At 51.3% G+C, this 12765-nt stretch overlaps 1 protein-coding gene across 1 annotated transcript; it reads left to right on the plus strand.

The window, feature by feature from the left end:
* The first annotated feature begins 7759 nt into the window (after window positions 1-7759).
* ELFN2 (extracellular leucine rich repeat and fibronectin type III domain containing 2) lies at window positions 7760-10643 on the plus strand. Its single transcript, XM_010130154.2, has one exon. The coding sequence runs from the start codon at window positions 8060-8062 to the stop codon at window positions 10484-10486; it is 2427 nt and encodes an 808-aa protein (XP_010128456.1). The 5' UTR covers window positions 7760-8059; the 3' UTR covers window positions 10487-10643.
* The last annotated feature ends 2122 nt before the right edge of the window (window positions 10644-12765 follow it).

Consider the following 12765-nt stretch of genomic DNA (forward strand, 5'->3'; position numbering starts at 1 on the left):
TCTGAGCACAGGGTCTACCCCACCTTTGGACATCTTGTGGACTAATTTCTTGGGGAAGTGACATGTGACTGCCTGAGATACCCTGGCTGGGAAGGCCATGCAAGGGCAGTCCCTTCCTCTCACTGGGATGATGGCTTGATCTCTGGACTTTCCTTGCTGGAATTATAACTGGGTGGCTGCTTGTCCTACTCATAGAGAGGTCTCACTGCTGATGAAGTAACCTCTCTCAGATGGACACTTAGGGGAAGATGGACACTTGGCTGGAAGCTGAGAGCACACTGAAGGATGCTGTGCCCCACAGGAGTTTGCAGGCCTGAGGTATCCTCCACAGGACAACTGGCTGCCAGTGCACCTTATGAAGTGATTGCTATCCTCAGCCAGCACAGGACCTGTCTGATTCCTTAGGCTCTGAGTCCCTTCAGCAAGAGACAGTGCATGTCTCCATGTCCCCTCTCTGCCCCATCTATAGGGTAGCATGTTTGGTGGCACTCCAAACTGACACTGGTGGGTTGCTGGGGACATATTTAGCATCCAGAAATACTGGCAACATACTTGGTTTGAGTGAAGGCATCTCTCAAACAACTTGTGGACCCTGCCATTCAGAGACAGCCCAGCAAAAGCCAGGAGCTGCTGTTGTATGAAAAAGGGCAGCAAGGACAGCACAGGACAGCAGAGGTGTCATGGTGACCCTGAGGGGATGGGGGCCTTTGCAGTGACATCACATACAGCCCAACACTTTCTCCTGGCCTCATGCAGGACATACTGCCCTCCTCTGCAGCACACAGAGCCAGCCCTCACACCTTGCTCCCTACAGTGACACACATGGGGGGACACATACAGAAGCAGTGCTCCCACCCCTTTTTCTACAGGCCTTCTCCCATGCACACACTCACACAACCATGGCCGTCTCCCGTGATCCACGCACGCCCACGCGCAGCCCACACTCCCGCCCCATTCCCGATGGCACCTCGCACACAGCCAACGCTCCCACCACTTTCTCCACGGTGACTGCTTCATGCAAACACACATGCACACACACACACGCATGCTCACAATGAGCGCTTTGCCTGGTTTCCCACGGTAATTCCTCCCTCCCTCCCCCTAGGAGCCAGCACTCATTCTCTGCTTCACAGAGTGATTAAACCACATACACACCCGGCCCGCACATCCACCCCGTCATCTATAGCAACTCCTCCGCACACACCCCCTGCTCCGCCTCGCACCCCAGGAGCCAACGCTGCCGCCCCTTTCTCTGCGGTGACTCACACCCGTGCACACCCATGTACATGCACAGGCATGGTCTTGCCATTGTGCTCCCTACGGCGGGTCCCTACAGACAGTCACACAGAGCCCACGCTCCCTCCCCATTGCCAGCAGGAATTATTTCTAAGCCCTTCCACCGCCTCATGTCTGGGCTCCTGGGATGACACTAAGGGGAGAGATATTTTCCAGGCCCCCCCCTCTCTCCTGGAGGGAGAGCAATGAAGGCGGCTTTCTTGCTGCTAATATTTTTTATGGAACCTGTAATCTCTTGACATCCTCTTCTACTTGGGAAGGGCTGTTCCCAAGCCTACCCCCGTGTGCAACCTCCTGTGGGCTGCCGCCGCGAGCTGTCAGGGTGGAGCTGGTGGGATGCAAATCCCCTTTAATCTTCAATAATCGTATTAATATAAAAGGTAACCATTTTGCTTTGGAAAACAAAGGTGGCTCTCTGGCCTGCCAGGGAACCACTGGCATATGAAAGACCTTTCTGCCAGTATTTATCACTCTAAAATAAGATTTACGCTTCTAAAGCTCTCTCTTTTCTTTTATGCTTCTGAGCTGCTTCGCTTTTCTCCCCTGAGCTTTCCCATTCTCTCTTTCTTGCTGCCTAACAAATTAGGCATCTAATCGCTGTTGGGGAGGCGCGGTGGGAGAGCAAGGGTTTTATATACAGCATCTTGTCAGTGTTTTTCATGGTTAGTCTTTAAGCTGTTTGGCTCAGCAAAGGTTCAGAGTCAATGGCTGTGCGTTTGCTTGAGCCCGGGTGTACACGTACAGCAGACGGTAACTTCAGGTCAACACCTGAACTCTTCCCGTGCCCCAAACTGGCCGAAGACCAGGACTGCAGAGCAGTGTGTCCTTGGGGCAGTTCTGCAACCTCTGTTTCAGCCCTCTACCCTTCCTCTGTGCAGGGCCCCATCGTTACCGGCTGGAATTTGAGAGCGGCGAGCATCCTTGCAGCAGTGTCCTGTGAGAAGCAGCTGAGATCCTGTGTGGTTTTGTGGGCTTCCTCACCGCAATGTCATGCTGGGATCCTAGTGCTTTGGGCTTCCTTGTCTTAGGGATGGCTGGAGTTTGGGAGCTGCGAGCTACCTCCCCACTCATGGCAGAGCCAGCCCAGCTTTCAGAGGGACGATTTTTCTCCCAGCAAGCATTGTGGATTTGTATATGGTGAAATGAACCTGCCTAGAGTTGAACCACAAGATTTCTCTTGCTGCAGCACTCTGCCAAAACTCATAGAGCCTCTTACATTGAGTAGCCACCCTTCAGCAGGGCCCACTGATACCATTTCAACCCCTGTAAGGGATGAAGGCTTTTTCTGGTTAGTGACATGAGAACACCTTTTGTTGCATGACTTTCTAGGGCAGCTCTACAGCTTTTTTCTTGTTTTTATGTTTCTGCCTAAGCTAGCTCTTCCGTCCTCTAGATTTTTGAAGCTACAGGGCTACTTTCAAACAAATGTAACATTAGGATGGATCTGAGAGATGCTGAGATCTTATGTGTTTCATGAAAATAAGAGGATAAATTAGAGAACATGGAAAGCGAGACAGAAACCTTCATAGAGCCCCATTAAAGGAAAGAATGCTGTGTGAGCTTAACCTTTGGTGGACATCAGAGAAGCTGCAGTAGAAGACATTATCTCTCTCTCACACACACACACAAATGTCTTCCATGTCACAAATCCACAGGTCGTTAAGTTTCCTGGTCCCTCTTCTCTTGGTCCCAAACTTCTCAGGGTTTCTGGAGCACCTCTGGGCACAGCCACAGGTTCTTTGCTGCCTGACTTGATGGTAACTCCTGCAATAAATGGGAGCATCCCTGGAAGTAGCAGGGCTGCGAGGGAAGAGGCTGGTGTTGTGTAAGTGCCACACCTGTGCCTTGAGCTTCTCCCATGGCACTGGCCTTTCACTACAGCCAGGGGCAAAAGCAAGGACCACCTCTGGATGGTGATTTGAAGCAGCTGCAGTGATGCTTAGACCAGTGTGTATTACAGAAATTATACAGCAGGTGTGGAGAGTCCCTTCAAGGAAGGCACCAACATGCAGTACCAAGGGTCCCTCGGAAAGCCTCCTTTATGGAAAGTGGTTAGAGAAATCTTGGAAGGACCTTGAAGTCAAGAGGGAGGAGGCAGAGCCCCTTGGAGATGGTGTTCGTGCCCTGAGGCCCGCCAGGAGCAGGCAGCACACTGAGCTGGGAAGAGGGCTGATGCCCAGCTGCAGCACAAAGCATAAGAAAGCAGCAGGAGCTTTGGCCTGGTTTCGGGGTGTCCCCAGAGGAGCCAAGAGTGTTTGGCAGGATTTTAATGCATACATTTCTAATGGGAGGCTCTTAGCATCATTTAAGCAATGGTAGAATTAAGCGCTGGCTTTTCTAGTGCACTGGGCCCCAGGAGGACAAGGTTGACAAGGTCAGAATTTCAGGCCAAAATTGCTGCTATATATGGCTTTCCTGGTTGTCTTTTTACACCGTGGCCCCTAGACCTTTTATCCTCCATCAGTTGTGGTCCTTCCACCCTCTCAACCCCCAGCTTATCTCTCAACCTTGTATCACCACTTTCAGTGGTGGTATTTTAGCCTGTCCTTATATCTGGCCATCTGTGTGACTGTACTCTTGTGTTACGCCCTGTGCCACCTTGATCCCCAAGTCTGTGGCTAACAGGACATCCAGCTCCTGACTCAGGTTTGGGGCTTTCCTCCCTCCATTTTGCACTCCCTGCTATCTCCTCTGAACAGGGGAGCCATCCCTGTGGCCTTCTGCTCTTCCCTAAAGAAAGACCAATAACATTGAGGCATTCATTAGTAGGGAATAAACCAGAGGGAAATTCCTGGCCTCTGAGCAGAGCTGATGGGTTGACTTTGTGCCAGCTAAGGAGGGTACAGCCATTCATGGGCACAGTGCCACTATGGTTCCTTGATGCTCTCGCATACATGAGGATGGCCAGGAGCCAAGAGCACTTTGTAAGAGCCGTCTTGGGTTACACTGAAGAGTGTTGGAACCCTACAGCCAGGTAGGCCCAGCACAGGAGGGTGGTGACTTTGCACCTGCCCTATAAAAGGGATCCCTTGTCTCAACTTTTCCCCTTGCCCATAACCAGAGCCTCCGTCCAAACAAGGCTCTCCACAACTCACTCCTCCCCTTTCCTCAGCTGTCCTCTGGGCTGGAGTTGCTCACTTTTGCTCTCCCTGCCCACCCTCCATCCCTGCATCTTCTTGCTCTGTTGCCTGAGAAGCAACGGAGAGAAACAGCCAACTCTCAGCACTCTTCAGGCTAGCAGAAAGAACAGTGCTGCTTCCTTGTGGTGTTGGACTCCAGTGCTGTCTGATTTATGTTCATTTGGCTCTAGACAGTTGAGGGAGGGCATGGTTCTGACCCCCATCCCTGGCCTCCCCTGGCCTGTGAATTGCCAGTGTCAGGGAGCAGATGCTCCCCAAAGAGCAGGGCAGGGCTGCTGCGGAGCTGGAGACCGGCGCTCCTATGGCATTGCTGGGGCAGGGACTGATGGCACTGGGGTGAGCTGAAACAGGGTCCTCAGTTGGGGGCAGGGGTGGAGGAGGCCACAGATTGGGCTGGCCTCAGGGCCCTTAAAACCAGTGTGATAGCAAGGAGACAGGAGGTGTTGGGGAAAGAATGGCAGGGTCTGTGTATTTCTTGTACATTGTCACCTTGGAGATCCAAGGGGACCAATAAGTTTGGCTTGAGGAATGGCTTGTCTCTTCCTTTGGCTTGTGGCTGAGGCAAGGTTGCACAGCCAAGGTGGTAGGTGAATGGGAAGCACGTCTTCTCTGCATGGTCCCCTTGTTTTTGACACACAGTGAGGACAAAGACCACCTTCCTTTCCATCCTCCCCCCAACCCAGCCACCTCTTTCCTTTTTGCTGGGAACATCTGGCTTCTAGGACATCTGCCCTTCCAAGTCCTCTCTGTGCTCCTGAATGCAGCTCCCTGGGTGGGATGGGGGTGGCTCTCAGCGATCACTGGGACTGCTGCAGAGGAATGTGGTCCTGGCCCCAGAGTTTCTCCCTGTGCACCATGAACAAGCTGCAGCAGGCAATGATGACTTCAGCACAGCATTTGGAGCTGCCTGCACTACCAGAAGGAGTCAAAGCAAGGGGTCTGGAATGTTCCTGTATAGAGTTGGATATTGCGCAGGCTATTTGGTGAGAGGAGAAAGGCCAAAGCATAATGCTCAGAGAAGGATGCTGGATAGAGAAATGCAGGCTAAGCTTTTCACTGCTTGCTCAGGGGCTGCCCTGGCCTCTCCTAGGGTGGACATACTTTGAGCATCAATGTGCAAAACGCATGATAGTATCTGCCAGTCTTGTTCAGTGGAAGAGACCAGGCAAAGTGAAGGAGCATTAGAGAGGAAGGTAAGGGAACAGAGATGGTGTGGGGGAGTGGCTGTATCTCTGCATGGAGCCACCTCTGGAAGAGGTGGGACAAGGCAGGGGACTGGCACTGAGGAATAATGGAGGCCTGTGGGTCTCAACCTGTGGAGAGGCAGATGTGCCTCCTATCTGATGCATCTGGGGAGACAGTGTCAGGAAATTATTTCTCATTGGATTACAGGGCTGAGAAACAAAGCAACAGACTGTAAAAACCTCTGCCTTCTGCTTCAGTGCTGGCTGATGCAAAGATGAGGCAGTAGCTGGAGGCCATCATATGACAACCATAAATGACATGAGTTTGGTGGCCTCAGATGATGAGCTGTGGGGAACAGAGGCTTTCTCTCTGTCTTTTCTATTGGTCTAGCTCTTCTCCCCCTCCTCTTCTCCATCTTAGCTTTACTTTTTGGATTATTGAATATTTAAGTGTTTCGCTGTGACACTATCTCTGATCCCTTAATCCAGCTGGCCTGGTAATTCCACAGACCCAAATCAGCTCAGATTTCTCCACAAACGTAAGCCTTGTTCCTCAAGGGTTCACTCCTCCTCCATTTATCTTCCTTCATTTTATTTCTGCCCTTTGTGTCTCTGATAGAAATTGGTTCAGCTTTTGCAGCAAAAGCTTCGGCAGTATCTTTAGTGAGCAGCCTCCCCTAAAAATAAAAGGGGCTAGAGGCGATCTTTATTTTTCATTAACTAAGAATCCTTTTCTCTGTGTTTCCTTCAAAATTAAAAAAAAAAAGAGGGTGCACTGCCCACATGTTTTCTCTGCTGTATTAAATTATTTCCTCTGCACTGCCTGAGGACACCTCTGCCAGGCTCCTGTCTCAGCACAGCAGGAGAAGGGTTGAAGCTGTAGCAGGAGGAAAGGGTGCTCCAGGCTACCCTTCTCAGTCAGGACCAGGAGCTTACCCAGAGCCCAGAAATGCATTAAAGCAAATGTCACTTTGCCCCTGATTCCTGCAAGGTGTCCTTTCCCACAAAGGTGCAGCGTTCATAGCCCCCAAGGAGAGGTGGCAAAATAGGACGGTGGAGGCTGTGCACCTCCCTTTGGTGAGGGGTAGGTGGGTGATGTCCTCCAGCTCAGGACTGCTGTCATTGCTGGGTGGGAGACTGGAGGCTGGTATTTGACACACTGCCTGCAGCGTGTTCCACCCAGCATGCTCAAGCAGGGCTGGCTCACCTCAACAGCCTTGTCCCTGCACCAAGAGGCAGGAACCATTTTTAGAGCACAAGTGTTTACACGTGGCTTGAATTATTTATTCATCTTGCATCAAGGAAGGAAGGAAACAAACAAAAAAGTGTTCTTTTTTTTTTTTTTCCAGGGAGGGAGGCTTGTCTGCATTTTCCCTGCTTCGTGCATTTTGTGTGCATAATTTTCAGGCAGATGAAAATCCATGGCTTTGGCTGTGCTTGGGGCTTGCCTTTGTTTACAGTAGGAGTTTTGAGATGTCTGCAATAACAGCCTTATGTTTCCAACCTGCACTTCCCCTCTGCTTCTACCCCCATGCCACTGCCTTCCCCCAGGTCCCTGGCTATGATGGCATTAGTTAAGGTTAAGGGAGCCTGGGTACCCTTCTGCATAGCTCTGATATGAGATTATAGGTCATGGGGGTTCCCTTCTCAAAGGCTTATCAGCATGGCAGGCAGTACCACTCCTCTCTTGCTTGCAGCCCCCGTAATGCTGTCTCTTCCCCATCTTCCTCTTCTCATGAAACCTTGCTGTCTATGCTCTTATCTCAAAGACCCTTCCAGCTGATGCCTCTTCTTGTCTCCTGTGTGCTTTCTTTTCCAGATTCCAGTGGCAGATGGATCCCTCTTGTGCACATTTGCTCTTTCCCTCTCTGTATTTTTGTTTTCGATGCGTTTGATCTGAAGCTTCTCAGAGGGAACCCGGGAGAGAAGGAGGAGAAGGAGGAGGAACCGAGGGAGTGTGAGCGACAGAGGAGGCAGCCCTGCCTTGTTCTTCCCCTTCCGTGGAGGGTTGGGGAAGACTAGAGGCGGGGACGACTTGGGTTTGTTTTGGGGTGGGTTCAGTGTGGGTGGGGGGTGGGTGGGAGGGAGAAAAAAGGAAAAGGTGGGCAAGTCACTCTTGAGCATCAAAGAAGATTCGTTTTCCTCGGTCTGAATTTTTGTTTAGAAAAGAAGCACAAGATGGTTCCCTTCCAGACCAATCATCCATGATCATAGCTTTTGGGCATGCTGGAAGCAGATTGCACGTGTTCCCTCTGCTCCATGCTCTTGGCTTGACACAGAGAACAAGAAGAAATAATGGTGATGACCAATAGGACTGGGGTACTCATGCCCTTCCATTGCTAAACCCCAGTTACTGCCCTTGCCTCTTCCCCTTATTTTCTTTTTGCTGTGGTCCTGAGATTTGGGGTTGTTTTTCGTTGCTTTTTTTTTTTTGTCCTGATGAGGGCACCACTGCAGACCATGATGTGCCTGGCGTTGTGGGCAGCTGCACTGCTCTGCTTGTTTTCCCCCGCCACCGTGCGAGGTGACTGCTGGCTGATTGAGGGGGACAAAGGTTATGTGTGGCTGGCTATCTGTAGCCAGAACCAGCCCCCCTATGAGACCATACCCCAGCATATCAACAGCACGGTGCACGATTTGCGTCTGAACGAGAATAAGCTCAAAGTGGTGCTGTACTCCTCCCTCAACCGCTTCGGCAACCTGACTGATTTGAACCTGACCAAGAATGAGATCTCTTATATCGAGGATGGGGCTTTCATGGGCCAGTCAAACCTCCAGGTCTTACAGCTGGGCTACAACAAACTCACCAACCTGACAGAGGGCATGTTGCGGGGCATGGCCCGTCTCCAGTTCCTCTTTGTGCAGCACAACCTAATTGAGTTGGTCACCCCTACTGCCTTCTCTGAGTGCCCCAGCTTGATTAGCATTGACCTGTCATCTAACCGTCTCAGCCGCCTGGAGGGGAACACTTTCACCAGCTTGAGCAATCTGATGGTGTGCGAGCTGGCTGGCAACCCCTTCAACTGCGACTGTAGCCTCTACAGCTTCCTTAACTGGCTGGCACTCTTCAACAATGTCACCAAGAACTATGACCGGCTCCAGTGTGAGACTCCACGGGAGTTTGCTGGGTACCCGCTCCTGGTACCTCGGCCTCACCACAACCGCAATGCCATCACCATCTTCCAGTCCATGTGCAGAGGTGGCACCATCCCCTCCCTCTCTAGGGTCAACCCCACCCCTTATACCCCTGACTCCCAGAGAGACCTGGATGAGGGCTCAGCAATCAGCCCTGGGGACTTCCTCTCAGTAAAGCCTCCAGCCTCCTCCACCACTGACTCCTCCTTCAGTCCCAGCATCAAGCTCCATGATGTCACCATCACCTCAGCCATCCTGATGGTGACCATCCCCATGCCCTACAGTAAGATGTATGTGCTGGTCCAATACAACAACAGTTATGTTTCTGACATAGCAACACTTAAGAGCAAGAAGGAATATGTCACTGTCAACAAGTTGAAGGCCCATACTGATTATACCTTCTGTGTGGCCTCCATCCGCAACAACAGGCGCTACAACCACACTTGCCTGACCTTTGCAACTCGGAGCAAAGGCAGGGAGGATCCTATTTCCAGTACTTCCACCACCACACACTATATCATGACCACCCTGGGTTGCCTCTTCGGGATGGTCATTGTCCTGGGGGTGGTGTACTACTGCCTGCGGAAGCGGAGAATGCAGGAAGAGAAACAGAAGTCCCTCAATGTCAAAAAAACCATTCTGGAAATGCGTTATGGATCAGATATTGATACCAGTACCATGGTCCATCCTTCCCAGAAGCTAGGTGAGCCACCAGTCATACCTGTCTCACGAATGTCCTCCCTCCCTTCCATGATTGGGGAGAAGTTGCCCCCATCAAAGTCAATGGAGGCTGGGATGGAGACTCCTAAAGTCACAACTAAAGGTAACTACATTGAGGTGCGGACTGGTGGTGGGGATGGGCTGGAGCGAACCCAGCGGGATGAGGATCTGAGGGAGCTTGACAATGGGCAAGGCTCAGCTGCTGAGATCTCTACTATAGCCAAGGAGGTAGACAAGGTCAATCAGATCATCAACAACTGCATTGATGCCCTCAAGCTGGACACAGCCTCCTTCCTGGGTGGTGGAACTGGTGTTGACTCAGACATGGCCTTTGAATGCCAGTCCATCCCAGCCAGTTCCTCGGGTGGGCTAGAGCGGCCCAGCTTTCTTTCCCCACCCTACAAGGAAAGCTCCCACCACCCTTTGCAGCGCCAGCTCAGTGCTGATGCTGCCGTGGCCAGAAAGACCTGCAGCGTCTCCTCTAGTGGCTCCATCAAGAGCGCTAAGGTCTTCAGCTTGGATGTGCCTGACCACCCACCACTCAGCAAGTCTGACTCCAAATACATTGAGAAGGGCAGCCCGCTCAACAGCCCTTTGGATCGTCTTCCCTTGGTGTCCCCAGGCACCATCCACCACTTAGAGGTCAAGCCTTCTTACCATTGCAGTGAACACCGTCACTCCTTCCCGGCCCTATACTATGAGGAAAGTGCTGACACCTTGAGCCAGCGGGTGTCATTCCTCAAGCCACTCTCCCGGTCCAAGCGAGACTCCACATACTCCCAGCTCTCCCCCAGACACTACTTCTCGGGCTACTCCTCCAGCCCTGAGTACTCATCAGAGAGCACCCACAAGATCTGGGAGCGATTCCGGCCTTACAAGAAGCATCACAGGGAGGAGGTTTACATGGCGGCTGGGCATGCCCTACGGAAGAAAGTTCAGTTTGCCAAGGACGAGGATCTGCATGACATCCTGGATTACTGGAAAGGAGTCTCTGCTCAGCAGAAGCTGTGACTCTCCCTCACTCTTTCCAAGGAAACAATACAAAACAAGACCCCCCCCCAACAACCAGAAAAAAAAAATGCCACTTGACTGTGAAAAATAAACCAACAACAAAATACTCCCAACAAATACAAAACTGACAAAATCGTTTCTTAAAGTTTACAACGACAACAAAAAACTCTCACACACACAGACACACACAGACACACACACATGCCGAATTGTCTCTACGGTGTTACAGGGACCATTATTCTGCCTGTAGATGGTTGGGAGGAGCATCCTGCTCTGACACTGTGGTAACAACACTGGAGTGTGGGTGGGTGGGAATGGCCTGGGAGGGGGTGGCAGCGGTGGCAGGGGAAGGGCAGGGATGGACACTCACTGAGCATGAAACTCAACTATGAACTATTGCTGTTTCTGTTCCTGTTGAGGGCTGATTTTTCTTTTGAGTGGAAGGGAAGGACTTTGGTTTAAAAAGCTTTCCTGCCCACTCAATACACCTACTTTTCCAAATTTTCCATCACTACTTTTTCCCTTATTTCCTTTGGCAGTGGAGGCTTTTCTCTCTCTCTCTGGTCCCCTTCCAAGACAGGGGGGATTTGTTGGAAGAAGTTATCTCCCTTCTTTTCCTTTTCCTCTACCCTACCCTTCGCTGTTAGGCCTCCCTAGGCTTGCACTTTCTGTTTACATACTTCATGAACCTCCATCATCCTTGGAGGAAGGAGAGGAGGTGCAAAGGACTGCAGAAAGTAGGACCTGCCAAACAACAAGCTCTTTGCCCTTGCTGCTCTTCCTCCTTCCCTTCTCCTGCCATGTCATTGCTGATGAACACCAGCAATTCTGGAGTGATGGGCATTCTCCAGGCCCGTTCAGAGCCCGTTTTCTGCCAGTCGGTGGGGGCATATGAATGTGCTCTTCAGCATGGCAAGCCAGATCCTCAAGGAGTGGTGGAGGAAAAGGCAGGAAGGTCCAGTCTCTCAGAAGTATAAAGGGTTCCCATCTCTTCATGAGTGTCACAGGTCAGAGGTCTTCCCCACCATACACATCTATGCTTAGGCTGCCCTTGTGCAGTAGGTTTGGTATTCTCTGCTCATGCCTCCCTTACTATGAGGAAAAGACCTGGAGAGAAGCTGAGCAGAATAAGTTCCACACCAGGTTTCTGCAGCTCTTCCCAACTAACTTGCACCATGGAGTGTGGAGTGGGTGGGTGCGCGTGAGAAGAGCATCACCCATCCTCCTCGCTTGCAGGTGGATGTGAAGAATAGGATCTCAGTTGCTCACCTCACTGGGTTGACAGAAAAGCCACCAAGTGGCTTCCTCTTGAATAGGCCATGGACACTCTGGTGTGGATAGGAGACAGCCTAGGGTGAAGGCAGGAGAATAGGAAACAAAAAGGACGTGAGAATGGAGCCTGGGAGTAGTACAAGAGGGATGGCTCCAGGAGAAGCTCCCTTTGTGCGTGCAGCCACACTGTGTGTGCTGGGATAGAAGAGGATAACAGCCTCTGGATGACAGTGCTCCTTTGAATACTTAGAGGCCCTCATGAGAGTCAGAGGAACTTACTGCCTCCTAAATCCTCCACCTTGTGACAGTGACAAACTTTTCTTAGGAATCCTAGGATGTCTCGACAAAAACCTGGCTTCACTTGGTAGGTCCCTTGGATAGATCTGCCACAGAGCTGGGAATGAGCCTACTGCTCTTACTTCACCCCATTTCTGAGCAGCCCAACAAAGCACAATCTTGGCACTGTCTCCTCCAAAGTTTTCTTGTCAGGCAGGGGTGCTGCCTGCTGAGTGTGTCTTTATGCAGCGCAGTGGGCCTCCTCTCCATGAGCTGCACACCCCAGTTCTTGACAATCATTCACCTCTATCAGGATAAGGGTGAGGGCCTGTGTTGTGCTGGCCTTTCCTAAGTGGCTATTTCCTTTCTGAGGCACTCCTCAGAAGGGTGAGGGTGTAGGAGCTTCTCTGGGAGGGATTTACATGCTGCCTGCAGAGAATCTGCCCATTGTCTGTCAGGTAATAGCACTGCCAGCTGTGAGAGCTGGTTTCTATTCCACAGGTGACATGACTTCATTTTCTGTAAGTGAGGAGCAGCAGTAGGCAGAGCCTGATGTGCAAAAACCAGAATAGGGATCCCCAAGGTCTAAACCTGTGAAGATGCTTGGGGTTCCTTCCTTGTAGGGATGCTGATGGTAACAATCCTAAGCCAGTTACCGATCTCATTGCCTCAGCCTCCTTCACTGTCAGCCTGCTTCCCCACAGTCAAAGCATCGATTTGCCTTGAGTCCA

The sequence above is a fragment of the Chlamydotis macqueenii genome, chromosome 1 (assembly GCF_036417535.1).
Source record: "Chlamydotis macqueenii isolate bChlMac1 chromosome 1, bChlMac1.mat, whole genome shotgun sequence".
NCBI classification, from domain to species: domain Eukaryota; kingdom Metazoa; phylum Chordata; class Aves; order Otidiformes; family Otididae; genus Chlamydotis; species Chlamydotis macqueenii.

Excerpts from the sequence above, each read along its gene's own strand:
- ELFN2 (XM_010130154.2), top strand. The coding sequence starts at position 8,060 with ATGAGGGCACCACTGCAGACCATGATGTGCCTGGCGTTGTGGGCAGCT.